Source organism: Neophocaena asiaeorientalis, unplaced genomic scaffold, assembly GCF_003031525.2.
Source record: "Neophocaena asiaeorientalis asiaeorientalis breed wild unplaced genomic scaffold, Neophocaena_asiaeorientalis_V1.1 scaffold79, whole genome shotgun sequence".
Taxonomy (NCBI): Eukaryota; Metazoa; Chordata; class Mammalia; order Artiodactyla; family Phocoenidae; genus Neophocaena; species Neophocaena asiaeorientalis.
Genome location: NW_020175402.1, coordinates 8,802,264 through 8,829,377, shown reverse-complemented (window position 1 = coordinate 8,829,377; position 27,114 = coordinate 8,802,264). Strand labels below are relative to the sequence as shown.

General features: G+C 57.0%; 1 protein-coding gene across 5 annotated transcripts in view; it reads left to right on the top strand.

The window, feature by feature from the left end:
- Nucleotides 1-27,114, top strand: part of COL16A1 (collagen type XVI alpha 1 chain) — a 50,837-nt gene that overhangs the window by 9,909 nt on the left and 13,814 nt on the right. Inside the window, exons 13-55 of one of the 5 annotated variants that reach the window (XM_024766906.1) lie at nucleotides 777-839; nucleotides 1,109-1,150; nucleotides 1,276-1,320; nucleotides 1,417-1,452; nucleotides 1,828-1,890; nucleotides 2,265-2,309; nucleotides 2,394-2,489; nucleotides 2,668-2,706; nucleotides 3,328-3,372; nucleotides 3,514-3,549; nucleotides 4,050-4,160; nucleotides 4,567-4,602; nucleotides 4,831-4,866; nucleotides 4,942-5,052; nucleotides 5,420-5,464; nucleotides 7,293-7,328; nucleotides 7,451-7,495; nucleotides 7,795-7,926; nucleotides 8,707-8,742; nucleotides 8,968-9,075; nucleotides 9,392-9,514; nucleotides 9,622-9,675; nucleotides 9,893-9,934; nucleotides 10,241-10,276; nucleotides 10,362-10,415; nucleotides 10,963-11,031; nucleotides 13,128-13,181; nucleotides 13,271-13,297; nucleotides 13,999-14,058; nucleotides 14,238-14,285; nucleotides 14,418-14,471; nucleotides 15,450-15,470; nucleotides 17,918-17,971; nucleotides 18,195-18,227; nucleotides 20,342-20,458; nucleotides 20,544-20,585; nucleotides 20,668-20,754; nucleotides 21,514-21,558; nucleotides 22,436-22,480; nucleotides 24,198-24,251; nucleotides 24,851-24,904; nucleotides 25,458-25,511; nucleotides 26,987-27,031. In XM_024766906.1, coding sequence (XP_024622674.1) covers nucleotides 777-839; nucleotides 1,109-1,150; nucleotides 1,276-1,320; nucleotides 1,417-1,452; nucleotides 1,828-1,890; nucleotides 2,265-2,309; nucleotides 2,394-2,489; nucleotides 2,668-2,706; nucleotides 3,328-3,372; nucleotides 3,514-3,549; nucleotides 4,050-4,160; nucleotides 4,567-4,602; nucleotides 4,831-4,866; nucleotides 4,942-5,052; nucleotides 5,420-5,464; nucleotides 7,293-7,328; nucleotides 7,451-7,495; nucleotides 7,795-7,926; nucleotides 8,707-8,742; nucleotides 8,968-9,075; nucleotides 9,392-9,514; nucleotides 9,622-9,675; nucleotides 9,893-9,934; nucleotides 10,241-10,276; nucleotides 10,362-10,415; nucleotides 10,963-11,031; nucleotides 13,128-13,181; nucleotides 13,271-13,297; nucleotides 13,999-14,058; nucleotides 14,238-14,285; nucleotides 14,418-14,471; nucleotides 15,450-15,470; nucleotides 17,918-17,971; nucleotides 18,195-18,227; nucleotides 20,342-20,458; nucleotides 20,544-20,585; nucleotides 20,668-20,754; nucleotides 21,514-21,558; nucleotides 22,436-22,480; nucleotides 24,198-24,251; nucleotides 24,851-24,904; nucleotides 25,458-25,511; nucleotides 26,987-27,031 — 2,478 coding nt within the window. The remainder of the gene's footprint in view (nucleotides 1-776; nucleotides 840-1,108; nucleotides 1,151-1,275; nucleotides 1,321-1,416; nucleotides 1,453-1,827; nucleotides 1,891-2,264; nucleotides 2,310-2,393; nucleotides 2,490-2,667; nucleotides 2,707-3,327; nucleotides 3,373-3,513; nucleotides 3,550-4,049; nucleotides 4,161-4,566; nucleotides 4,603-4,830; nucleotides 4,867-4,941; nucleotides 5,053-5,419; nucleotides 5,465-7,292; nucleotides 7,329-7,450; nucleotides 7,496-7,794; nucleotides 7,927-8,706; nucleotides 8,743-8,967; nucleotides 9,076-9,391; nucleotides 9,515-9,621; nucleotides 9,676-9,892; nucleotides 9,935-10,240; nucleotides 10,277-10,361; nucleotides 10,416-10,962; nucleotides 11,032-13,127; nucleotides 13,182-13,270; nucleotides 13,298-13,998; nucleotides 14,059-14,237; nucleotides 14,286-14,417; nucleotides 14,472-15,449; nucleotides 15,471-17,917; nucleotides 17,972-18,194; nucleotides 18,228-20,341; nucleotides 20,459-20,543; nucleotides 20,586-20,667; nucleotides 20,755-21,513; nucleotides 21,559-22,435; nucleotides 22,481-24,197; nucleotides 24,252-24,850; nucleotides 24,905-25,457; nucleotides 25,512-26,986; nucleotides 27,032-27,114) is intronic. The other 4 variants (XM_024766907.1, XM_024766909.1, XM_024766908.1 and 1 more) reach the window with 4 other exon arrangements.

Genomic DNA, 27,114 nt, shown 5'->3' with positions numbered 1-27,114 from the left:
TACTATCATTTTATTTCAGGGAAAACCGAGGCCCGGCTGTGCCCACATGGGTGACTGGTGTGATTTTGTGTGTGTGTGTGACTACGTGCATTTCTGGATGCATGTTTGCACATGTGCAGGGGGGTGAACCCATACACCTGTGGGCCTGACAGGATCACAGAGCTTGTGGGTGGTGTGCAAATGTGAGATTGCACACTTCTGTGTGCCTGTGAGTATATAACGTCATTCTTGGAGCCACCTCCACGTGCGTGCTAAGTGGTGCACGCTTTACATGCAGTGTCACATTTCCTCCTCACCGCAGCCCCTTGACGTAGGTGCTGACATGAATCCCACTTTATTGATGAAGAAACTGAGGTTCAGACAGTTCACATAACTTGCCCTGAGACACATGCTTGTAAGCGGTGGCGGTAGGATTTGAACTCGGGCAGCCTGACACTCACCGTCATGGGTGTCTTCCACTGCATGTGTGTGTCCACGCACATGTGTCCCTGTGCCCCTGGGTGTGCTGTGTGTGAGCTAGCACGCTTGGGTTGGAGTGTGGGAGAAGAGATACCTTCTGCCTGAAACTACGGATTTGCCAAATATGGTCTTTTGGGGTGGGAGGGACAGGCGGATGAATGCGTGTGCGTGGGGGCGGGGGGGGGGCTGGGGCAGGGCTGTGCTCATTTACACACCCGTGTGTGGTGGATGCGTGGAGAAGACCAGGATGGGCAGAGCTTCTTCAAGGCTCTCATGTGCTCCTCTGGTCCCAGCCCTTGCTTTGGTCTCATCCACAGAGAGGGAAAGGTGAGCAGGGCCTGCCTGGTCCATCAGGACCCAAGGGAGAGAAGGGAGCCCGGGTAAGTGCCCCGGCCATGTCCACGGCAGAACGTTCCCACCTGTGCCCTGGGGTTGGGCTGGAATGTGAGCCATCATCCCATCATCTCAGATGGAAACCTGCAGCCTGGTCCAAACAGGGGATGAGGGACAGGGTCTCTCTAGGGGTTAGTGTGCGGAAACCTGTATCCTCTAGGGGCACCTGCGACTATGGGATTCTCGGGCCCATCCTCCTCAAAACAGGTCTAGGATGGCTCCCCTGGGAGGCTGATCCCTTGCTCCCTACCTCTAGGGCAATGACTGTGTTCGAATCTCCCCGGACGCCCCGCTTCAGGTAAGACCTGGAGGAGAGGCCTGCTTTAGGGCCAATATGGGGTCAGCCCCTGAGGAAGGGGCTGTGTCCTCAGAGCCTATGGGGGTGACCCTGGGCCCCTCTCAACACCTTATTTCCCTGTTCAGTGTGCAGAAGGCCCAAAGGGAGAGAAGGGGGAGTCGGGAGCCTTGGTGAGTATGGGACCAGAGACAGGGCAGGGCAGCGGGGTCCTGGCCAGCCTCCCCCTCCTTTCCTCACCTCTCTTTTGTGTCCCCTCCTTATCTCAGGGACCCTCAGGACTCCCTGGCTCCACAGGCCAGAAGGTAATGGGCCAGGATTTTGAGGGGTGGGTGCCAGGGAGGTCTCCGAACCCTACAGACAGGAGGAGGGAGGTGTCCAAAGTCATCCTAGGGGATGGTGTCATTGGGCCCAGAGCTGGTAGTACTCCCGAAGCCTCCCAGTCCTCCTGCCTTGTCCAAATTCCTGCCAGACCTGGAGAGAAAAGCCACAGACTCCCTGAGCAAGTGGCCTGGCTGGTGGCAGTTCTTCCTGTTGCCTCCCCTCCTGTGGAGCCATTTCATCTCTGGGGAGGCTGAGACCACGGATCTAGAAAGCAGTTCTCCCTCCCCAGATGGAGCAGTCCTGGCTCTTCTAGCCCCTTCTCTCGGCCCCAGTCACTTTGCCTCTTCCTTCTTCAGGGCCAGAAAGGCGACAAGGGAGACGGAGGCATCAAGGGCTCGCCAGGAAAGCCAGGCCGAGATGTACGGTGCTTGGGACCCTTCCTCAGCACGATCCCCACATCCCTCAGCACGTGGTCCTGAAATGGTGGACTATAAGCTTCGGAATCTAACCTACTACTCCGCTCAGACGGAACAGAGACCCAGGGAGGGGAGAACTGTGCCCCAGGAGGGGGCAGAAAAAGGCCTGACCCTGGGCATCCTGACTCCCAGCCTAGGAGCCCCTGACCTCCAATGTCCTGACGTTAACATCTAATGACCTCGGGGCACTGGGTGAAGTCAGGCTTTGGGACAGGGCAGGGAGGGTGGGCAGCTGGGCATTTACACGTCCCAGTGGGGCTGCTGTCCCTGGGAGGTGCCAGGCCTCAGCCATTCTTAGACCCTCCCCCTGCCCACAGGGCCGGCCAGGAGAGATCTGTGTCATGGGGCCCAAAGGGCAGAAGGTGAGTGTGGGTGTCTGAGAGGTGAAGAGTGGGTGATGGGGCTGAGGCGGTAGCTCTCTCATACCCACCTTCTTTCTGTGCCAGGGAGACCCTGGCTTTGTTGGGCCTGAGGGGCTGGCGGGAGAGCCTGGGCCCCCTGGCCTCCCTGGGCCCGCTGGGATAGGACTTCCTGGGACCCCGGTGAGTACCCCTTGCCCCTTCTGCCCTCCTTTCCTCAGAGACCCTTCTCCCTCCTGGCCAGGGGTGGGGAGGTAAGGCTTGGTCCCAGGGGGCCTGGTTGGGGGAAAGGGCCAGAGTGGATCTCACTGTAATGTGAGGGCCCTGGGGAGCCCCTGCCTGACCCTGTTTCTGCCCTCAGGGGGACCCAGGTGGCCCTCCAGGCCCCAAGGGAGACAAGGTAAGTGCAAGCAGGAACAGGGGCACATGCGGGAGGCGCCCTGCTTAGCGGGAGGAGAGAGGAGAATGGGGCCGGGGTGGCCGGGGCAGCAGGGACAGCAGCGGGGAGGAGGGAGGTGGCCGGCATGTTGGGGAAGGGGCTAGGGGGCTGGGCCCCGCAGTGGGCAGTGTCCCCATCCCAGTGCTTGCTGACGTGGGAGCCTTGGCCTGGGTTGCAGGCACAGGGACGGGCAGGCCTAAGTCTGGTAATGACCGGAGTGGCCTAATTGGAGGGCCCAAGCTCATTTTAGGGCCTTATGCCTTGACAAGCAGAAAGCCCTGGAAATGTCTTTCTGCTGTGGTTCCTCTGGGGTCACCCGTGTCACCTCCAAACGTGCTGCACTGGGGAAGGGGCACATAGAGGCCTCATGTTCTCCCTTCCTTTGCAACCAGAAGGACTTGGGTTAGACATGGAGAAGGACAGGCAACAGGAAGGGAGTGTTTGCTGACAAAACCGACTGAGAGGAGATGGGAGATTTGGCGAGATTGTCCTGCTGTCCAGAGAGGGAACTGGATGGCAAAGGGGTGCATGGGCTGAGGTCACGGCCAGAAGCCTCCCCCTTAACCCTTCTTCTGACCACAGGGCAGCTCCGGAGTGCCGGGAAAGGAAGGTCCTGGTGGGAAACCTGTGAGTGGCCCCAATCTGGTGGGGGAGGGGAGCTGCTGCCCACCATGCCCAGGCCTCGTCTACCAAGTCCTCCAGAGAGAGAGGGGCTAGGTCCTCGGGCCCTCTCTGCTGTGGCACTAACGCTCACTGCTTCTCCAACAGGGGAAGCCAGGGGTTCCAGGGCTGAAGGGAGAGAAGGTGAGTCCCAGGCTTGGTTTCCCCAGGTTGGGATGGGAGGGCAAGCCTCTCTCTGAAGGTGACACTGAGCATCAAGGGCGCTGGGCCTGGGACCCTCCTCGGGGGACCCCCACCCCTTCTTTGTTCCTGTGATGTGCGTGTGATTACTAAAGGGCCTGGCTTTGGAGTTACACAGACAGGTTCAAGTCCCACCTCGACCACGCACACGAACACAGCAAGTCAATGAGCTTTTCCCTTTGCCCAAGTTGTCATACTTCTAAATGGGACACAGTGATTTCTTATGGCTTGTTGTGACGATGTAGTTTTTTTTTTTTTTCTTTTGAGGATGTAGTTTTTGATGTCCAGGAATCGTAAGCTGAATGAATGAGTCGGTTGAACGGAAAGCCCTCTCAGTGTTCCAGCTGTCCACTTGGCCCTGGCCCACCCCATGCCTAGAGCTCCTTGTCTTTCCCAGGGTCTTAGCCCCAACTCATCCATTCATGCTCTCTCCCTTCTGCTAGGGTGACCCCTGCGAAGTGTGCCCAGCGCTGCCTGAAGGGTTCCAGAACTTTGTGGGGCTCCCTGGAAAGCCAGGGCCCAAGGGAGAACCGGGTGTTCCTGCACCAGCCAGGGTGAGTGCCCAGGGTGGCCCTTGTGGGACTCCACCAAAAAACCAGGGGGCATAATCATGGAGAGGAGTTGGGCAGAGGGGCTGGAAACTTCTCATGGCCATAGAGACAGTGTGGGCAGAGAGTCTAGGCTCTTAGCTCCATGGGGGTGGGGGCTGAACCATAGAGTTTAGGGCTGGGCTAGAAGGCCACCCCAGGTCTCCATGGCAACCAACCAGGGTTCTCCCAGCCAAAGCTTAAGATGCCTTTTGGGCAAGCTGGGGTGGAGCCAACCCTTATAGTGAGTGAGATTGTGCCCTCCTCCTGGGATTGGGTATTGGTTGGAGGTGGAGGAAAGGAGCGGGCAGGGCTGGGTTATGGTCCTGGGCTGGACTCTGTACCCCACTCCCTCACAGACCCTTTTTTTCAGCAGGGCCTGGGAGCTGGTGGACAAAAGGGTGATCGGGTATGTACAGGCACTTCTGGCGGGGTAGCTTAGCCTGGCCTTATTTCCTCCATCTGTCACATGGGTTGATGAGCCCCGGCTCTGGGGTGCTGACCTTGAATCCCCTGGGACCCCTGGGTGTTTGAAGCGTTTGTGGTGTGTGACATTGCTGTCCTCATATATGGCTAGGAAATTTGGGGTGCCCCAACATACCCAGTCTCTCAGCCCATAAACCTTTTCTCCCTGCAGGGTGACCCTGGCATCCAAGGCCTCAAAGGAGAAAAGGTGAGGGACCCTGTTCTCTGGCTGGCGCCTTCTGACTACTGGGAGCCTTTCTGATCCCTTTTCTTCCTTCCGCAGGGGGAGTCCTGCTTGTCCTGCAGCTCAGCCATAGCAGCCCAACATCTTGGGCCCTCTATAGGGCCCAAAGGAGATGTGGGCCCTCCTGGCCTCGGTTTGCCTGGCCTTCCGGTGAGTGACTGCTGCCTCCTAGCCAGGCCAGGCCAGGCCAGGCCAGCCCTTCTTTGCCACACTGGTGGCCTCCCTGGCTCCTTAGGCTCTGGGTCTCAAGGCAGAGACCAGGAGGGAGGCCCTGAGGCAGGTTCTCCAGGCCTGTAGCCCGGTGTCTCCCTCCACCCTTGCACTGCCCCGGGACTCCCTCTTAGAACCTCTGAGTGCCCATCTGTATAACAGAGGTAGATGTCCAGCTACCTGCAGGGTTGTGGGATTTGTAATTCTGAGCTGGCCTTTCTCTTTCTGGGTGGACACTGGGACCCATGGAGTCTTGGAGGGATGGGAGTGGGGGGGATGCAGTGACTGTGACTTGATTATTTTTCAGGGGAAAGTTGGGGCTCCAGGGCCAACAGGGCTGAAAGGAGAGAAGGTGAGACCTGGTTAGATGTCAGGAACACCGGGGTCTTCTTGGCCGGGAGGCAGGGGAGGGGGTCCCTGGACGGGGAATAGGGACAACATGGACAAGAGAACAAACTGTTAATCCACAGAGAAAGAAATTCATCAGTGTTTTGCAGACTGGAGTCAAAGAATTGATTTCTGAGAGCCCGCATGTTCTCCAAGAAAGTTCCTTAGTGTTGTATTTTTAATTTACTGATAATCCAAAACAATTAAGTACATTCAAGACTACCTTATAATAAAATAATAATAACCCTTCTTTACCACTTACTTTGTGCCGAGCAGCATTCCAAGGGCTTGTAGGTGTATTGACTTGTTTCCTCCTCCCAAAACCTCATGGGGTAGGTACTCCATTATTCCCATTTTATGGATGAGGAAACAGAGGTCCAGAAAGGCCAAGTAAATTGCTCAAAGTCACATGGGTGTTTGGGTGCAGACCTGGGATTTGAGTCCAGGGAATGTGTTTCCAGAGTTGGTCATCTTCCCTACTCGGCTGGGTTACTCGATTTCAGTGCCATGTGAACGTTTGTATTTGTGGTTGCGTTGGAGACAGATGACAGCGTTGAACTAATAATGCAGGACGTTCAGACTCCGCTCTACCAGGCAAATCGCGCCTGTCATTTCTCAGATGGAGCTTTGTGCCCCCGCCCCCACACTTGTTTACTCTTCCGGTCCCCGCATCTCTGTAAATGGCATATACCGAGTTCCTCAAACCTCCTCAAACCCCAAACGGTGCAGCATCCTTGATTCCTCCCATCTCCACATCATCTCCTCCATTTGACAGTTCTGCCACAGCACCTCTCTCAACTCCACCTGCTTTGCTCACCTCCACGACCGCCACTTCGTCTGGGTCCTATCGTCTCTCACTGGGATGGTGGCAGCAGCCCCTTAGCTGGCCTGCCTGTGGCCACTGCAGCTCTTAAACTTTTTCATCCAGTAGCTAATGGGGCTTTGTTAAAAAAGAAAAGAAAAGAACAAAACAAAACAAAACCCTCAGGTTACATTATTTCTTTGCTTAAAATACTTCTATGACTCGACTTTGTACTGAAGGCCTTCTATGCCTAACAAGACCCTGGACACCTGGTCCTGCCTGCCTTGAAGGTTCATCTGGTTTTCCTCTCCCCGCTTCCTGTGCCTTAGATGTGCTGCCCTCCTTACTTTCTGGAATATGTCAAGAATGTTCCCACCTCTTAGATTTTGTACTTGTGGCTCCCACTGTCTAGAACGTTTCTCCTCTCTACCTCCCCCTATTGTTTCATTGGTTGGCCTTTGTCTCGTCTTTCTGTTAATTGTGGTTAACACTTCCCAGACCATCCTGTCTAAAACGGCTTCCCCCGCCTACTTTGTCTCATCACCCTGTTTATTTCCTTCACAGCACTCATCGCTATTCAGTTACAATTATTTAAAAGTTCTCGGTGTCCCTACAAGGGTGTAAGCTCCACAAGTGTGTTTGTCTGTGCTGTTCACTGCTACCTACTGGCACCTCGCTGAGTGCACAGTGTGTACAGGCATCCAGCGAGTGACTGTTGGATAAATGAATTCGTGATCTTTGCGTGCTGGGCCAGAGCTGAGGTTGGGGCTGGGATTCTGCAGAGTGAGGCTGGGGACAGAAACAGGCTGGCCACAGACTCCCCTGGGGACTTTGGGGAAATCCCTTTCCCTCTCTGGGTCTCAGTTTCCCTAGCCAGGAAATGAGGGGGGGTAGTTGGGGGTCCCAAGGGGTTATTTGTGTAGTTTGGGGTTTGGGAATGACCTAGAGTGGCCTCCTCACTTTGACCCTGTGTTCTCTGCTTTGCTCTCAGGGTAATTTCGGGGAGGCAGGGCCAGCCGGCGGTCTGGTAAGTGAGCTTTGGATGCCAACAGCTCTGGGGAGAAGGACAAGGTGGGACGCGGGGAGATGAGAGGCCCCAACACGGCCCAGGCGGATGCTGGGCATCACACACGGCTTCTTATCACACAGGGGCCTCCAGGGCCAGTGGGACCCACAGGCATCAAGGGGGAGAAGGTAAGTTGAAGACGTTTCCCGCGCCGCAGCCAGTGCCAGCTTCCCAAACACACGCTTATCCTGCTCTACTTCAAACCCTCCGAGGCTCCCCACTGCCTGAGGGTAACATCTGATTCCTTAGCATGATGTCAGGACCCCTGAGGCCTTGGCCCCCACCTTCGTTTCTTACCTGTTTTCCCACAATGTCTCCTGAGATATCCCTTGGCAAGCACAGGTGCTATGTCAGGCCGGGCTACATTCCGCAGCCCCAGATTCCAACCCTGCCTGGGGTCCCTCAACTCTGTGTCCTTGCTTGGCAGGGGGAGCCTTGTGAGTCATGCAGAGCCCTGTCCAAGCACCAGGATGGGGACAGCCACGTGGTGGCCTTGCCTGGGCCTCCCGGAGAGAAGGGGGAGCCTGGGCATCCAGGCTTTGGCCTGCCAGGAAAACAGGTGAGTTCTGGGGCCTGTGGAGGTGGGATACAGGCAGGGCTTAGGGGGGACAGGGGCTGCCTGGGTCTCTAGGCTCCCTGTGCAGTGGGGAGTAGGTGACAGTGTGTGGAGGGGTCAGTGCCTCTGTCCCCAGAGGGAGCTGGCCTGACAGGCCTCTGCCCTTCGTCCTCGGACACAGCATGGCCGGCTGTGCAGAAAGACCACCAACCTGGAACCAGGTGGACCTGGGTTCGAAGTCCAGATCTGCCTTTTCCTAGCCCTTTGGCTTGAGCCAGTTACTTCCCCTCTCTGTGCCTCTGTTTCCTAAGCACGGTGTTGTTGTAAAGCCTAGGAACGGCGTGTGTGAAGAACTTAGCAGCACACAATAGGCATTCAAGAAATGATAATTACCACTGTGGCGATTATTATTGTCCCTGCTTTACTAATAGCGGTGAATGCTGACATAGCGTACTTCATGAGCCATGCACTGTTTCATGTGTATCAGCTGCATCAGCTTGTCTAACCTCACAAGAACCCTACGAGGGAGAAGCCTGTGCTCTTTTTATTGTCCCCATTTGACAGATAAAGAAACCGAGGCACAAAGAGGTTAAGTAACTTGCCCGGGATCACCCAGGCAGGGATCCTGGCTCAAGTCTCTTCTCTTGAATATCGCTTCACTAGAATGAGAGCAGAGATTTTGATCTGTCTTGTATATTGTATATTCCCGGAGTCTAACACAGTGCCAGACACTTAAAGGTGTCTAGTATGAGTGAATGGGTGCTGGAAGTGCTTTCTCCTCAGGGCAAAGCTGGAGAGCATGGATTGAAGGGACAGAAGGTAAGATAATTTGGTGGGCACGGGTGGGCACCACCTCCTCTCAGATGCCCTCCCCACCTCCTATTCCTGATTGCCCTGTGCCCACTCTCCACTCCCTGCCCAGCCCCCAGCCCCAGTGAAGGGCTCTGAGTGCCTGCAGGTCCCAAGAGGGCACCGTGCCCTGCCCTCCTTGAACCCTACTCCAGCTGGATCACCCCTGCCCTCTTTGAACCCTACTCCTTACAGGGCGATGCTGGGAATCCCGGAGATCCTGGAACACCGGGCACCATGGGGCGGCCGGGACTGTCGGGAGAGCCTGGGGTTCGGGGCCCTTCAGGGCCAAAAGGAGAAAAGGTCAGTCAGGCAGGGCGCAGTTTTTTGCATGAGCAGAAAGAGATTAGGCTGAGAGTTAGTGAGGGGAAGGACTTGGGGTCAGGCTGTGAGCCTCAGGGGATGCCAGAATCACTGGGTGGAGACGCCTGGGCTATTCTCCGAGGCAGGGAGGAGAGCTAGGCGTGTCAGGGGCCGATTTTGATATCCCAGGCTGAGGAGGGGTCAGTGGAGGGGCAGAGCTTTCAGAAGGGCACAAGGATCCCCTTTCCGATGTCTTCTCCCGGCTTGGCTGCCAGGCCTGGCTCATGAGCTCCTGGCTGTGCCCCTCTCTGACCAGGGTGATGGCTGCACTGCCTGCCCCAGCCTGCAGGGGGCGTTGACCAACAGGGCAGGACCGCCTGGGAAGCCAGGCCTGAAGGGAGATCCGGGGCCGGAAGGCGTGGGCAGGCCTGGTAAACCGGTGAGTTCTGGCTATCTGCCCTCTTGTCCTTCCCTCCCTGGGCTTTCCTTCTCTCCCTCCTGCCCCCTTTCCCCTGAGGGGACCCATGGCTCACCTGTGTCTTTTAGGGCCAGCCTGGTCTACCAGGAGTTCAAGGACCCCCAGGACTGAAGGGCATACAGGTGTGTGTGAGTGTGAGGGCCTGGGATGCAGCTCTGTGTGGGTGAGGGCGTGGATGCGGAGATGCGCCTGGGGACGGAGGGCCTGGAGAGGGGAATGGAGATCAGCTGCAGAGCAGGGAGGGGGCGGAGGTGGAGGAGGTCCAGGAGGAGGGGCTGGGACAGGGGAGAAGGGTGAGTGGGGAATCTCAAGCGCAGGCTTGTCCTTCTGCCTCTTCAGGGAGAGCCAGGGCCTCCAGGAGTGGGAGTCCAGGGGCCCCAGGTGAGTCTCCAGCCTTACGTTTGCTTGCTTGCCTCCCAGCACTTCCCTTAGCCAGCTGCTCACTCCCACCTGTGCCCCAAACCCCAGAACTCTGCCTGCCTCCAGACGCTCAAGGGCACAGCCCTGGCCTGCAGTTGTTTCTGTTGGGACTTTGGTTTTGACCCCCTGCCCCTCTCTGACCCTCAGAGTCTCCTTGGGGAGCTCTCCTGAGTTTGGGCTGCCCGACACCCCACCCCAGACCAGGTCTGCCGGCGGGGCAGGTTGGCTTGGGCAGCTGTGGCCCAGTCTGCCTTTTCTGACTTGCAGGGGGAGCCTGGAGCCCAGGGTTTGCCTGGCATTCAGGTACGTCTGCCTCGGGCCTGGAGGAGATGGGCAGGTGAAGGGGCCACTCTAGGATAGAGGTAACTAAGTGTGCTTCCGTCTGCAGGGGCTTCTGGGACCTCGGGGGCCACCTGGCCCTGCTGGAGAGAAGGGTGCCAAGGTGAGCCTCTGTCTGCTTGGGCTCTAGACTTTTTTTTTTTTTTTAATTTATTTATTTTATTATGTATTTATTTATTTATTTAGGCTGTGTTGGGTCTTTTGTTGCTGCACATGGGCTTTCTCTAGTTGCGGTGAGCGGGGGCTACTCTTCATTGCAGTACACGGGCTTCTCATCGCGATGACTTCTCTTGTTGCGGAGTACGGGCTCTAGGCACATGGGCTTCAGTAGCTGTGGCACACGGGCTCTAGAGCGCAGGCTCAGTAGTTGTGGCGTACGGGCTTAGTTGCTCCGCAGCATGTGGGATCTTCCCAGACCAGGGTTCGAACCCGTGTCCCCTGCATTGGCAGGCGGATTCTTAACCACTGTGCCACCAGGGAAGCCCTGGGCTCTAGACTTATAACACTTCGGAATGTCCTGGCAGTGGGCACAGGGGACATGGGAGCTGAGGGATGTTCGTCAGAGGGCCGCCCAAGGCCTGGTCTCACCTGCTGGATTGTAGCTAGCTTTAAACTCTGGCCCTGCAACCTTTCTACCCTCTCTTCCACAGGGATCTCCAGGGGTGAAAGGAGCCACTGGGCCTGTGGGACCTGCTGGTGCCAGTGTCTCTGGGCCTCCGGTAAGGGCCCGCCCCCCGCGCTCCACACTGGGGATGTTGCTTGGACCAAGGGCGTTGCCGCCAGGAAGAGGGCATGGGGCTGACCCTGCCCATCCCAGCAACATGGGGGGACAGGAGGAGAGAGGCCTCAGCCTGGCCCGGCCTGGGAGAAGGAAGACCACCCTGTTTGGGGGGAGCCCCTGAAGAATGATAGTATTGAACACAACCAGTTTTTGAGCAGTGACGGTGCTGAGGCCTTGTGCTAAGCTCTAAACAAACAGAGATTCACTTAATCCTCACAACAGCCCTGTAAGGGAATGGCTATGAGTATCCCCATTTCACAGATGAGGAAACTGAAGGCCAGAGAGTGAGGAGACAGAGCCGGGACTTGAACCCAGGTCTGTCTGACTCAAAGCCCATATGTTCTGCCCGCCACCCTCCACTTCAAACCTTGGAGTCATTTGGGATCATCTAAAACAGTGCTGCCCAATAGAACTCTCTGCCCTGCCTGAGGTGTGGCCGCCAGCCCCACATAGCTGTCGAGCGCTCAGAATGTAGCTGGTGTGACTGAAGAACTAAACTTTAGATTTATTTATTTTTTTTTTTGCGGTTCGCGGGCCTCTCACCGCTGTGGCCTCTCCCGTTGCGGAGCACAGGCTCCGGACGCACAGGCTCAGCGGCCACGGCTCACAGGCCCAGCCGCTCCGCGGCATGTGGGATCTTCCCAGACCGGGGCACGAGCCTGCGTCCCCTGCATCGGCAGGCGGACTCTCAACCACTGCGCCCCCAGGGAAGCCCTAGATTTAATTTTAATTATTTTAAATTTAAGTAGCCGCATGTGGCTATTGGCTACCGTACTAGCCCGCACAGATCTATCTAGACCAGCAACACTTTCAACCGTGTTACCCTCAAGGACCTCCCTTTATTGCTGTTCCACCAGTGATTCCCATGTTCTGAAAGATGTGTCTGTTGAACAAGTTGCATAGATTAGGTAATAATATATGCACTTCCTCATTTTTATTCATCAAAGACTTGTATAATAGCTAGCTTCGACTCCACATGAACACACTAGAATTTCTTAAGATGACATAATTCTAGCCTAAATCAAAGAAATGCTACCTTTCAGCCAGCCTGTGCCATGCCAGGTTGTGGGCAAACGTATAATTTTTCCTAGGCTTTTGGTAATGTTGAAAATAGCCCATGAACTGTATCTTTTCTGTCTTTATGGATCCCTAGAGAAATTCCAGGCCCAGTTTGGGAATAACAGATGGATTCCTCCTGAGGGTGCGCTGAAGCCCAGAGGGGCCGCAGCCTTGCCCAAGTCCCCACCGTCCGTGTGGTTGCCTAGCACAGCTGGGTAGTCAGGGTCCCCGCCTGTCCCAGGGAGCTCCCGGTAAAGGCAGAGGTGAAGGTGAAGGCGGCCCTGGTCCTCAGGGAGCTTTGAGTCCCACGTGCGAAGGTGGCCTGTCCCGCAGGACAGCAGCCATCAGAAAGCCCTGCTGACTTCTCCACACCGTCTTCCCTCAAGTTGAATCCCATCCGGGAGGTTTCCCAATTCTGGCGCCACACTCATTAGTTGTGTGACCTTAGGCCAGTGACAGCCTCTCAGGGCCTTCAATTCCTTGTTGACAAATCGGGGCTGAAATTCCTGTCTCCTCCTTAAATCAACTGAGAGAACTTTTGTGATGGAGAGAATTGTGTCAAACACTAAAGGGTAAGAGGACAGAGCAGGGACTTTGGGCCGCACAGACCTGGGTGCAGCCGTGCTGTTGGGTCTATTACAAAATGTCTTTAAGCCTCTGTTTCCTCACCTGTATAATGGAACAATACCATCCTGCAGGGCTGGGAGTAGGGATTCCATCCAGTGTGCCCTGACAGGTGCTTGGCCCAGTGCCTGACACCCAGAAAGTGCTGGGGAAATGCCAGTGTTCTTCCTCCTTCCTCCTCGCCTTGTCTCTTGGGCCTCAGTCTCCTACTCTAAGACATGGGCACTGGGATGTGGGTTCCAGGGGAGCCTGGCGCTGCTTCTGTTTGTCCTATCACCCTCCCCTGCTGGCAGGCCAGATGGCTGGCTGCTGTCCAGCCTCGCCCACTGACCCTGGGCTCTCTCCCTTCAGGGGCCTGATGGGCAGCAAGGACAGACTGGACTTCCAGGAGCCAGAGGGATGCTGGTGAGTACCGTGTCGAGGGGCAGCAGGAAGCCACAGCTGGCTCTCTCCACACCCCTATCTACTCATCCCCCTGTGTTTCTTCCCCGCAGGGTGAAAAGGGAGCTCAGGGAGAAAAGGTAAGTCCCAGGGACCTGTGACCAATACTCTGGGGAAATTAGCAGCCCCTGGAGCTCTGCCACCCAGGGGACCCTCTGCACTTGGCTGTAGCCCTGGACTGAAGGATGGGTGCTGAGGAGTCATCCTGGTCTCCTTGCCACCCACTAGCTCCCTCGTTGCTGGCCCAGGGCTCAATCAGGATCCCAGGAGACCTAGAGAGCTCCAAGGCCCCCATGGAGGGAAGCTACATTTTCAGATGGACGCTGAGTTAGAGGACAGGGGAAGGAACTGAGTTCAGAAGGACTAGTGAGAGGACAGGGATATGAGGGACCAGGAGAGAAGGGCATGGAAGCCAGGCTGGGCCAAGGGGAATGGGGCTGAGTACTTACGCAGCAGCAGACAATGACGAAGCTAAAAATGCAGTAACACCAAGAGCTGTTGATGGCTGAGTGCTTGGCACATGGCAGGAACTCTATATACATTCATCCATTCCATCCTCATGACAGTCTTTGCATTTGGTATTATTATCCCCATTTTATAGATGAGGAGACTGAGGTTCAGAAAGGTTGAACAGATTGCCCAAGGGTACCGTCAAAAGAGGCCGATCCTGGATTTAAACCCTGCCCTCTCCATCTCTAGAGCCTGCCCTGCCTCCCAGCTGTTGATTTCCAGAGGGTCCTCCATCCTCAGCCCCTGCTGACAAAGGCTCTTTTCTTTTCAGGGTGAGCCAGGGGAGTGCTCCTGCCCCTCCCGAGGGGACCCCATCTTCTCTGGCATGCCGGTAAGTGGTGCCGAGAGCCTTCCCCCCCCCGCCTGGGGGTGAGGCCTGGCTTGCGGCCTTGTGCCCAAGACGCACAGGCCCCTGCGCCCCAGCCAACTGCGTCCCCACGCAGCCCTGTGCTTGGTGTGGACGTTGCCTATAGCCTCTCCCCTTCTTTTGTAATCCCCACTCCCACCCAGGGTGCTCCGGGACTTTGGATGGGCAGCTCCTGGCAGCCGGGCCCGCAGGTGTGTGTCGCTTGTCTCCTCCGTCTCTCCTCTTGTCCGCCCGCGCCTCAAGGCTTGCGCATCCTAACGCCGGCACCCCCAGCGATGGGGCAGAACTTTCTTCTGGGTCTGATGGTTTCTTCTCTCCTTCAGGGTCCTCCGGGTATTCCCGGACCACCAGGCCCCCCTGGAATGCCTGGGCTTCAGGTAAAGAGGGAGAAGAGGAGAGGGGGGTCAAGGCAACAGGGTGCATGCTCTGGGCTGGACCCCAAGTGTGCCACTCCCCTGCCCCAACGCTTGTATGTGTCATTTCTCACTCCTTGTGCTCCCGCTTCCCAGAGTGGTACAGAGGACGCACTGGTCCCTGAGGGCAGGCTGTGTGTACTCCCAGACCTTTTTTGAGGAATGCCCTGTTGTTGTAGCCCAGGTACCCCACTGACACCTGTGTCAAGCTCGGGCCTTGGTCAGCTGTCAGGAACCCAGAACCTGGGTCAGCTAACAATCCTGGACACTGGTGCAGAGCTCACCATTTTGGAGCAGCGTTCAACATTCATTCATGCAACGAAATTTTTGCACACCTAGCATTTTCCAGGCACTGTTTTAGGTGCTAGCAATACAGCAGTGGACATAATGAAATCTCTGCCCTCTGGGAGCTTGCATTCTAGTAAGAGAGACAGGCGATAAGCAAGAGAAATAAATAAAATATAGTATGTTAGAAAATGATATATCCTGATAAGAAGGTTAAAGCAGGGAGTGAGGATAGAAAATGGGGAGAGCCCAGGGAAGATATTTGAGAAAAGTGTTGAAAAGAAGAGGATGTTTAAATCAAGACTTAAAGGAAAAAAAGGGAAAAAGAAAAAAAATCAAAAGACTTGAAGGAAATGAGGGGAGAGCCTGCAAAGGAGAGTATTCCTGACAGATAGACAAGGGAGCAGGTACGAAGGCCCCAGGGGTGGGAGCGTCCCTGCCGTGTTTGGAGAATAGGAAGGAGGCCAGGGGGTGAGGGGAGAGCAGTAGGGGTTGAGATCCTTGTGGCATCATGGTTAGAGTGTGTGTTCCAGGACCAGGCAGCCTGACTTTGAATCACAGCTCTGCTACATGTTAGCTTTGTGATGCTGGGTAAGTTACTTACCCTCTCTGTGTCTCAGTTCCTTCGTCTGTTAAGTGGAGATATTGTAATTACAGGACCTACCTCATGGGACTTTTGTGAGTATTAAACAAGTTAATGCATGCTAAATGTGTAGAACCTTGCCTGGTGTGTAGTGGATGCTCGGAAGGCATTAGCCATCATTATGACAACAACCACTGTTACGATTTTACATCCATTCTCCCGCATTTGTTTGAGCCTTACATCAACTCCAGTAGGAAGGCGGTGGATCCCTAAGTCACAGCTGGGCACACTGAGGTTCTGGGAAGTGAAATATCTTGTCTGAAGTCATCAGCTATGAACTGGCAGTGCTGGACTGGGGCTTTCCCTTGCAGGGCACTTTCTTCTGCCCTCCACTGCCCTGCAGGGTGGCTCCCCAAGGTTTGCACGCCAGGCCACACTTCCCAGAGGCCCTAGGAGGCATAGACGGTAGCTTCTGTGTATCTGGCTCCCAGCTCCTGGAAGAGTGAGTCTCACCTGAAAAGGCAGAGCAGAACTGCGTGGAAGCTTTTAACAAACTACTCCCCCCTGCCCTGATGATTTTATATATACCCCCTTTCACCCTGGGCTGAGAATCTGCTCTGGTGGGCCCCCTTTGCTGATGGGAGCCTCTGTCAGTATTCCAATTCTCTGTCTCATTGAGAGCTCAGAATTAGAGCCCACTCTGTGTCCCCCACAGGCCAGCCACACCTTTACCAAGTGTCCAGGCTTCCTGCTGCACTGCCAGGAAACAGGCATCAGGCTGCAGGGGGCTTGCGGTTTGCCTGGAGAAGCGTGAGAGTCATTTCAAAGTGACCCATTAACAAGCGCACGCAGATGTCACGTGAACCCTGCCAAGACATGTTGGGGGAACGAGGCAGAAAAGAGTGACCGCCACTGAGTTTGGTCCCAGGCACCAGAGTCCTCTTCTGGCACCAGTGCTGGAGACCAAGCCGAGGCTGCCGTTTGCAGACACCTGCCCCGTGCCAGGCAGGGTGTTTCAAGGAAGGGAGGGCCCAGCAGCTCCTCTCTTCAGGTGCAGGAACGGGCTCAGAGATAGACAGCAACCAGAGCTCCAGTAATCCCCATCCACTCCTACAGACGTTAAGAAGTGTGCGGCTCTATAGCTAGCAGACAGTGCACAGGTAGCTCTTCACTTCTACAGTAGAACAAGTGGGAGGTATAGTTCTGGGCGCGCAGGAAAAGAAAATCACAAAGTATCCGGCTTGAACTAACACAGACAACGGAGAGTGGGGCAGGGGGTGAATGATAATTTAGGGGCATAATTAGAATTAACACGGTCACGGTGTTTCCCCTGTGCCAGGGGCTGTTCTAAGCACTTTGCCTTCTTAACTCATTGAGGACTCGGAATGACCAGGGCTGGGTGATGTCATGTGGAGGTGCAGGAGGGGCCGGGGGAGACGGACACCAGGTCTGACTCAGGCCTGGTGGAGCCTGGCCTGAAATCGGGTGGGCTGCCAGGGAGGGTAACATGTTCTATTGCTGGGAGCTGGGACTTGAAGGGAGGCCAGCTCTCAGAGCGGGCCAAGGAAATCCCGTGTGTGGAGTGAGCAGCAGTGCGTTCCCTCAGCATGTATGGGATGCAAGCCTCCTCCAGGTCGGGCACTGGGGATTTAAAGCCGAACGTGCTCCCTGCCTCCACGGAGCATTTAATATACAGATGTGCATTGTGAGTCTGTAAGGGGAACAGAGTCTGGGTGGTAAACAACGTGAGCATCCCTCGTGCCATGCTCTGTCCTAAGCTCCTTATAGCCGTGATCTCCTTTAAGCCTCAGCACAAACTACCACTGTTTTACAGAAAAGGAAACTGAGGCACAGAGATTCACCCCCCCACACCTCCCCGCAAGTAACCTGACAAAAGTTGTACAGGTAGTTAGAATTGCACCTAGATGGGTATGACTCCCAGGCCTCTGCCCTGTGTGTGCATGAGTGTTCTGGGGAATGTCTTTTGAGGAATGATGCAGAAATAGTGGTTAAGAGAGGGGTTGAAGCCAGTGCTCCTCAATCTGAATGTCACCTCTGTGCCCTGCTCGTCCTGTGACCTTTAGCAAGTTGCTTGCCTCTCTGAGTTCTTCGTCTTGTTTTTAAGATGGAGATAAACACTTACATCACCAAAACAACTGTGGTGATTAAATGAGAAAATACAGTGAGAAAATATAGGAAAAGTACTTAGCACAGAAAGAAATAATAGTTATTTACTATATAGAAAACCCACTGCCCTAACATGTAGGGGAAGAAATCATCTGGACTGGTTTTGGGGGGGTGAGTCACACCTCTGGGCCTCCTCAGCTCCCCCTACAAACAGTCTGGAGACCGGCAGGCAGACTCTCAACCACTGTGCCACCAGGGAAGCCCCTGGAGACTTTTGAGCTGAGAATAGATGTCAGCCAGGGCTCTTAGCTCTTCAGGATGAGGGGGAGGGGCAGTGGCGATGGTGAGAAAGAATCTGGGTGACCTGCGGGCTAGAGAGAGGTGTCCACTCACCCGTGCCTCTTCTTGGCTGCAGGGAGTGCCTGGGAACAACGGTTTGCCAGGACAGCCTGGGCTGACTGCAGAGCTGGTAGGTACCAGCCTGGATTCACTGTCCAGCGCCTCCCCTGCTCTTCCTAGGCCTGAGCTTGCCATACTAGCGCCCTTAGCTGCTGTGGGGGTCCCTCTTCCCTCCGTCTTCCGAGGTTGGGAGAAACCTGGATGCCATGTAGCTTCCCGAGGCTCCACCAGGTGCCGTAAGTCTCCGTCCCCCTTCCACTCGCCCTCTGAGCCCTTGTGTCTGTCTCTTGCAGGGATCCTTGCCCATTGAACAGCATGTCCTTAAGGTAAGAGAGTCAGAAGGAGGGTGTAGGCACTGGCAGGGGTTCCCCTAAGGGGATCTTTGCAGTAAGCACTCAGCTGCGTGGCACCACACACAGAGAACTGCAGATGGAGCTGTTTGTGGGGACTGTGCATGCCAGGCAACTGGCTGAGGGGGCCTAGTCAGGGGCCGGCTCAGAACAGACCCCCAGTCAGTGTTTGCTGAGCGAGTGTTGGAAGGAACCCTGTGAAGGCACCCAGGTGGCCATGGGTGCTCTGGGCAGTGGTAACCCAGAGACCTGCCCTCAGCAGTTGCCAGTGAGGTCGCATGGGGGCAGGGCAGGGAAGGTGAACGTGCACTTGGAGGGCAGTCAGGCAGGGATTTGCGAAGGTTATGTTCTATGATAGGACTGGGTAGGGGCCTGGAAGAAGGCTCCGGCTGTCCTCTGCTCAATCCAGAAAGAATCCAGGGAGGAGAAGGGATTTGAGAGGTGATTCTAGTGGGGCAAGAAAGGGGACTTGGGGCCTGAAGGGAGAGTCGGCCTGTGCCAGGGTCTATCAGTAGCATTAAGACCATGCTCGAGGGCTGTGGCCTGGTCTGATCTCCCACGCTGGGCACCACGGGTGATACAGCCCTTCCTTGCCCAGTTACCTCTAGAGACCAGATCAGGACTCTTCCCTCCTCCAGCTCAGCATCCTTTGGGGTCCCTCCCACGCCTTGGCCTCCAGAGCCCCTGTCCTGGTCACCCGCTTCTAGTACTGGCTGGTCAGTGCCCTGGAGTTCCCACGACCCCAGTGGTCCAGGTCAGGACAGAGCATGGGGACCGCCTGCCCCGCCCCTGCTCTGGACAGCAGTCATCTCCAGAAGCAGCCTGAGGTCGGGTTATCCTTCCAGCAGCAGTTACGGGTTGGATCACGGCAGGGTTGTGGCAGTGAACCCCCCGCTCTTCTGCCCTAGGCTGCTGACAAGCCAGGGTTCCCCAAGTCCTGCCCCTGGACAAGTGATTATGTGACTCCAAATGCAGGATTCAACGTTTCTCTGTGTAACATGTCGTCTCATGGCTTCTTGATCAAGTGCTCCACGGAGGGCCCCCAACAGGAACCGAGTGTGGTCTGGAGAAGGGGTCAGATGGGCACCGACAGCCCAGAGGAAGCCTGGGCCTGTGGACAGAGCGCTCCCTTGGCCCTCAGACAGGCCAAGGTCCAATCCAGGGCCCCACTTACCTTAGACAAGTCATGCTGTCTCTTTGAGCCTCGGCTTTCTCATCTCCAGAGTGCTTAGAAGATGACCTGCCTCGTTGCACTGTCAGGGTTGAATGTGATAACGTGCAAGGCCTGCCACCATTGCTGGCACCATGGGTGCTGAGTAAATGACAACCATTATCATTGAGCTTTGCAGCGAACAGTGGAGGTGGAGCAGTGTCTCCTCTAGGGGCCCATGGACGTCCCGCCAGGCCGTGGATAGATGCCAGGCTCCCAAGTCCTCTGAAACTGTAGTCTAGCTTTCACTAGTAGGTTTCATTTTGAGGGGAAGCGGACTCACAGCTTCCATCAAACTCTCAGAGAGGTCTGTGACCCAAAGAGGTTAAAGCCTCCAGGTAAGAGGAGGACTTTCTTGTCAGGAAGACTTCAGGCCCGGCCCACTGGGGAGCCTGTAACAGCTGGGATCCACTGGGAAGTGCAGGGCAGGCCCCATCCCAGAGGCTGTCTGCGAAGGGCCTGGCTCCTCCTGCAACTGTTTGCTTTGCTCCCTTGGGCAGAGAAGCTGGTGTTTGGAGCTGCCCTTTTCAGTCTAAATCCTCGTGGCGTGTCCTCACACTGGGTGCAGGTTTCAGGAACAGCCGGGACAGATGGTCCCTCTGCGGGCCCCTCCGCCTCCTCCCACATGCCTGTCTAGAAAGTGGCGTTGGCTTGGCCCTACCGGAGCTTCTTCCTGGAGGAAACTCAAAGCCAGTGTTGGGACCGGGTCCCTTGAGGATACAGCAAAGCTGCCGCAGACATGTGGCTGGGGAGGAAGAGAGTGGGTGGGTGCCGGGCAGCAGGATGCCACTGGCTGAGTTCGGAGTGGGTTTCCCCCATGCGGCCCACCCTGGCCTTCTCTGACCCGGGCCCCACGCCACCACCCCCTTTTTCTCATCAGAGCATCTGCGGGGACTGTGTCCAGAGGCAGACGGCCCACCCGGCGGCCCTCCTGGAAAGTGGAGAGAAGGGAGACCAGGGCATCCCCGGCGTGCCAGGCCTTGACAGCTGCGCCCGGGTAGGAGGCTGGGCTCGGGGTGGCCTTGGTGCAGGGCGAGCTCCCGGCTGACCCTGCTGACTGGGCCTCTGGCTGTCGTCCGCAGTGCTTCACAGAGCGGGAGCGGCCGAGGGCTGAGGAGGCCCGGGTGAGTGGGCCTCTGTCTTCTCTTCACCCCCCCGCCCTGAGCCCCATGGGGCTTCTCACACTCACCGTCCATCCCACTCCAGGGAGATAACGGCGAGGGAGATGCGGGCTGTGCAGGGAGCCCCGGCCTGCCCGGTGCTCCAGGACTGCCCGGCCAGAGAGGAGAAGAGGTGAGAGCAGGGCCCTTGCCTGGGCTGGACCCCGAGGCAGCTGGAGTCTCCACTTAAAAGGCTCTCAGTTCCCGAGGGCAGTTTCCTTCCTGCCGAAAGCCTTCTCGGGCCCTCTGAGGCCTTAGGTCACCGGCGCCCCTCGCTGCTCTCCTGGCACCGGGCCTCCTCGCAACTCTGGGCCCTGGGCCACTCTTCCTCCCCTGGCCTTGCTGCTTCCTCAGCCTGCAGCTCTCCTCCAAGGCCCGCTCCTTCACCCCTTCAGCCCTTTGCTCACATATCACCTTCTCAGTGAGACACTCCCTGACCACCCTCTCTAAAATAGAACTCCCACAGCCGTGCTCAAAGCCCAGTCCCTCTCTCTGCCCCACGCTCCGCACTGTCTGGCATCCTGTGTATTCCCTTCATTTGGGAGCACGCCGCAGGTGTCTACTGAGCACTGCCTGTGTGCCAGCCTCTGTTCTATGCATTACTGTCCACCTCTCCCTAGAATGTAAGTGCCACAAGGTGGGGATTTCAATGTTCCATTTGTCATCATGTCCTCAGCCCCTGGACCAGTGCCCAGTACATAATAGCCGCTCGAAAAATGTTTGTTGGATGATTGAATGAACCGAATGAAAGGTTTAACATCAGCTTTAACATCCTGCTCTGACAGCACTGCCTGTTGACTCGGTCTGTGGCAGGCTGGGAGGAGGGCTGCGGAGACCTCAGGGCGCTGTGGGCCTGAGCCTCTTCATCCATATTCCCTGGCTTCCTTTGCAGGGTCCGCCCGGCATGAGGGGCTCCCCGGGTCCTCCAGGCCCTATTGTAAGTATCTGTGGGTTTCCTGGCCTGCTTGAGAGGCTCTCAGAGGGGTTGTAAAGCCAGACACCATTCTGCTGCCTTGGCTCCAGGAAGCTGGGCAGGACAGAAAGAGGGAACTTCCTTTCCCTCCCCTTTCCCTTGTCAGAGCATCTGCGGGGACTGTGGCCTCCCACCTCCGAATCCCCAGAACCGACCTGCTCCGCCCCACTCTGCCTGTGGTCCTGCTTAGAGGAGGCCCTCAGGGCGCATCCTTGTTTCTGCAGCCCCGTCCCTGCTGTGTTTTGCATTCATGGCTCATGGTCTGGGTAGCCAGGAAAGCGTGTGGCAACCTTCAGACAGGGGCCAGGGGCTAAGATGGAGCGGCCCTCTATCGCTCTGTAGGGCCATCTCTAAGACAAGCCTACAAAGCCTAGACTAGGAGCATCTACCCTGGAGTCCTCTGTGGTGTTGATATGGCAGGAACATAGAAGTGACTAGGAAAGCCTGGAAGAACTGAAAATGCTTTCTTTGGAGGAAACAAAAATAGCTGGTGGGAGCCTCTTAGAACCAGGGAGCCCCCACCTGGGGGCTCATGGAGGTCAGGTAACAGGCATGATGGGTTTCCACTCTGGCACCAGGAGTCACTCGGACTCGGGCAGACTTGGGCAGGTGGTTTGACTCTGGGGGCTGTTGCGCATCTCTACGGATGGCAGAGCCATTCTTCCTGGAGCCGAGGCGAGGAGCAGATAGATGTCTTCTGGGCCAAGACTTGGGATGAGTCTCTTTTCCAGCTGCCTTGAAAATATTCCCGTGACTTCCTCTCCCCGTGACCTCTCAGCCCCAGACTGTGGCTCAGGGTTACCGTGCTTGTGAGTTGTGACCTGCCTGTTTCTCCCACCAGGGCCCCCCAGGTTTTCCTGGTGCTGTTGGCTCCCCCGGATTGCCTGTAAGAACCTAGCGCTGCTCGACCTCCCCTTCCCCTGCCAGCCAGGTCTCTGTGGCTTTTGCTTGTCTCCCTTCCTGTCGTGCCCTGGCCTCCCCCCTCCATGTTTGTCGTTGTCCCCCTTCAGGCTCGGTAGCTAACGACACAGGTTCCCTGAGGTCCCAGCAGCTTGGACGGCCTCCCAGGCTCTGACTTCTTTTCGTTTCTCCCTTCTCCCTCTTCTGCTTTCTCTCTCTCATCTTCTCTCTTCTCCCCCCTTCCGTTTCCCTTTTTCTCTCCCACAGTCACACATCACTCCGCCTAAATCCTCCAGAGCTATTTTACCTTCTTATTTTAAGGGCCTCTTGATCCCTGCCTTCTCACTCTGCCTCCTGCTCCTCCCACCTTTGGTGTTGACTGAAGATTTGCTGAAAGTACTTCTTGGGGCCCTGCCAGCCACCTGGCCCAGAGCCCGGCAGAGATGCCAAAGCTTTAGGGCTTCACACTGCAGGCTGGTACAGGTTTGCTGCCCTGCTGCTTGGCAGGGCTGTCCACAGGCGCCCCAGGGATTTCAAGGCGGCCACGCTTGCAACTTTTCCCATCATCCTCGAGGAAACTTCCTCCTCTTCCTTTCCTCTTCTTTGGCTCTGGTCCCAGTCTGCTCTGAGGCTGGGCACGTGATGCCAGCAGTAGGGCTTCTGGGCGTCGTGGGGCCCTGCCCCTCTGTGCCCAGTGTCTTGGCCACCTCCTTCTGCCGGGTGTCGTTAATTGCTCTGCCTCCATCATCGTCACAAGTATGTTTGAGTCGTCCTCTTCCTCACTGTTGCTCCCTCCTGGGTCATGGAAACTAACCTCCTGTTTGTCAGATTTCGTGTTCCTGGGGCCTGACTCCTCTCCTCCCAGGCCTGGTGATGGAGGCTCAGGGAGCAAGGCCTCTCTTTGTCACAGCTCCATCTGTCCCCACGTCCTCATCCTGGCCGGACCTTGTCTGTTTCTGCTTGCTTGGGTGAAGGGGCCATCTGTCCGTCTAGCCATCTGTCTTGTGTTGTGGAAAGGTTTGGGTGTCGTTTCTTGAGGGCACGAGGGAGAAGGGGCAGACACCGCCCCTTAACAGTGTGGTGCATCCGCGAAGGCCAGGGCGAGGAGTGAGGAGGGATGGGGGCTCTGGCTTTGATTGAGGTGGATATCCCTTTCCACCTAGAAAGTGACAGGGACTGCTCTGGAGGGAGCCTTCCCATGTCCCTCCCCAGCATCCTTAAAAGCATGGGATTTTTGGCTGGGGCGGGGGCTTGGAGAGGTAAGTGTTGGGAGTCTGGTGATACATTTTGGCGGGGAGCATCACTCTAGAGACACCTCTCTGGACAGTTGCCCCTCAGGGGGAGCACATGTGTCACCCTCCTAAAGGTGCACCCCAGACAGTGGTCACAGTAGGGCACACCAATGACAGCCACCTGAGAAGTACCACCTGAGAGTCACCCGACTGGGCGGGCATATCTCTGTGGTGACCTGTCTTGGGGGGCGTGCTTCTGAGAGGCACCCTTACATGTGGATTTACACCTCTGATAGTTACCCTTCTGGGCACGCCCCCTATGGTCACTTTGCTGGGGACACTAGGGGGGCCACCAGTAGCCCCCCACCTTTGCCTAGAATGGGGACGGAGGGCTGGGGGGCTGCAGGGAGGAGGCAGGGGCTGGGTGGAGACTGCCCTCTCCTGCAGTTTCTCATGATTTTTCTCTCCAAGGGTCTTCAAGGAGAGCGAGGCCTCAGGGGCCTGACAGGAGAGAAGGGGGAACCGGTAAGCGGAGGCAGCAGGGGATGGAGGTAGATGAAGAGCCCTGGGGAGACGGAGGTTGGGCCCCCTGGGATGGCTGCTGCGTGGAAGATGGGAGGTGGACTCCTTCTTTTGAAACTCTTTGCCCCTCAGCCCTGATTCCCTCAGTATTGGCGGATCCCTCAGGATCAAAGGAAGTTGATCTCCATGTGCCCTGACTCCCTGTAAGGGGCAAACACCTCCATCCCTGGGGGCTTTCTCCCTCCCTTCTCCTGCAGCGTTCAGCATGTCCCTTCCACTGCCCCCACCCGGGTCTTCATCATTCCATGTCCTGGGCCTTCTCCTCTGGCTCAGCTCTGCTGGAAAGTGACAGGCACTGCTCTGGAGGGAGCAGAGTCTCAAGCAGTCAGCATCCAGGACTGTGGTGGTGATCACAGCCGAGGGGAGCCGGGTCTGGGGGACATGGCCCAAGGTGGTGGCTGTAACCGGGGCACCTGCTGAGGGGCAGCTCCAGACTGTTGGGAGGGGCAGCTCCAGACTGTTGGGCCTTGGCCGCCCTCATAGCCAGGGATGGGGACAGAAATGTTGGGGGGCTTGTCCATCATGTCTCCCTTTCTTTGCAGGGTCCTCCAGGGCAACCTGGCTACCCAGGTGCCATGGGCCCCCCGGGACTGCCTGTGAGTAAGGGGAGCCGGGTCTGGGGGTACCCGAGCCGTGGGGTGGTGATCAGGACCGGCGCAGGCTTGGGCATCCTCAGCGGGTTTCCTCCTTTCCGAGCATTTCAGCTGGTGTCTCTGCCAGGCTGTCCATCCAGAGTACCCCCCACCCCATAAGCCCCCTTGGTAGTGGAGCTTGGCCTCCCTCTCCGCTTTGGGGGGCCCACCACAGTCGCTGCACATCAAGGACCAGACTCTCAGAGCACCCGGAGCCTCCCAGACTAGGAGAGGACAGAGGTCTGCCTCCCCAGGGGCGGGGGAGAGTTGGGGAGATCCAGCGGAGGCGCCTGTTAGGAGGACGTGACCCCCGTTCCACTGAGTGGCGGTGGGAGGCCGCAGAGGCGCCCCCGCTCCGCTCCGCTCCGGGAGCAGCACACCCCTCGGGCCCCCCAGCCTCGCCCGGGGCGCCTTCTGAGTCTAAGTGTGTGTGCCAGCTGCAGTCTCCACCCCTCGCATCGGCGCCCCTGGCGGGCGGACCACGGGACTAATTCCCTCTCTCTTTGCTGCCTGTCAGGGCATCAAGGGGGAGCGCGGCTACGCGGGTTCCCCGGGAGAGAAGGGAGAATCGGTGAGTGCGGGAGGGCAGCTCCCTCCGCGGGGGCGGGAGGAAGGGCTTCAAATGGCCGGTCCCTGTCTGCCGCCTGGAGAGCTTCCCAGCCGCCACTGAACGGGAGACGTGACCCTGGCCCCCCGGCCCCCTGAGTCGCTCCAGCTGCGTCTCAAGCAGTCAGCGCTGCCGGCTGGTTGCTGCGGGGGCGGAAGCTGCGAGGAGGAGAAAGTTTTTTTTTAGCGGGCAGGGGACCTCCTCCCACCCCACCCCTAACGCCCGCAGGCCGGAGAGCCAGGCCCCGGACTCTGGACCCCACTCTGCCGCCCGGCCTGTCCCCAGCCCCACACTGAGCACTGGAGCTGGGGCGGTCATCAGATGGGGACACGGAGGCTCACGAAGTGACGTGGCTCACCCAGGGTCCTGCAGCTAGTTAGTGAACTAGGGCCGAGCCTGGACTTGAACCCAAGTCTGTGAAAAGCCTCCCAAGTCTTTGTCTTACCTTCCCCCTCGCACATGCTGGTGAGGCCCCGGTGGGATGCAGCAAACCCCATTGTGCATGGATTCAATAACGAATCTCTCTCGTGGGCCTTCTGGGTGCCAGGCTCTGTTCTGAGGATGCCTTGGCCGATAAAACAGGCAGTTGAGCCTCTGGTCCTCAGGGAGCTCACGTTCCAGTGGGCCAGGTAGATAACAGATGAGTAAACAGCTACATATAAATTACGAGAGATAGGACCGGTGGAGAAAATCAAGCCGGGTAAGGAGCTGGAGCCATGAACGGGAAGCATTAGACAGAAGGTCAGGGAGGCCTCTCTGAGCGGGTGGCGTTTGAGCTGAGCCCTGAATGGAGCTGCGGGAGTGTGTGGGAGCACAGACGGCCAGCACATGGTTGTCTGTGCTGGGGAATCCCAGAGGGAGAAGCCATGCGTGAGGGTACCTCAGGGACAGCTTCGAGCCATCGAATGACTTGGTAAGGTTTCAAGAGACCTAGAAATGGTGGGGGATGGTGGGCATTCTAGGCAGAGGGGACAGCTGTGCAAAGGCCCAGTGGTATGACTGTATAGTGTTCATGGAACGGCAGTCTGACCAAGCCAGGCAGAAGATAAGGAGAGGGGAGGGAAGTGAAGCAGGGAAGGGTGGTTGGTATCAGGTCGCAGGATGCCTCAAAACCCAGCATTCAGTTGGCAGAGGGGCCCCATGGCGGGTGTTGGAGCAAGAGAGTATTCTAATCAGAGCTGTGTTGAAGCAGAGGAGATGGCAGCCTCTTGCTGGCTGGATTAGAGGAAACCAAGAGATGGCAGAACTAGTTAAGAGGCTGGTTCAGTAGCTCAGGCAAGGGAAGGGAAGCCTGAACAGAGCAGGGGGAGGAATCCTGCAGCTTAGAGGGGCGTCCCACCACATCCCTGCCTCTGCTCTGTGCCCCGTCCCCTGCCCCATCCCCTGATCTCCCACCTCCCCCAGTCAGAGTGACCGATTCTGCTCCTTTGTATCACCAGGGCCCACCAGGATCTGAAGGCCTCCCAGGTCCCCCAGGCCCAGCAGTGAGTGGGGAAGGGGACAGGGAGATGTGGACATGGGGATCCCTGATCCTGCCCTGGGGTCTGGGGACAGGAAGGTTGGGTTC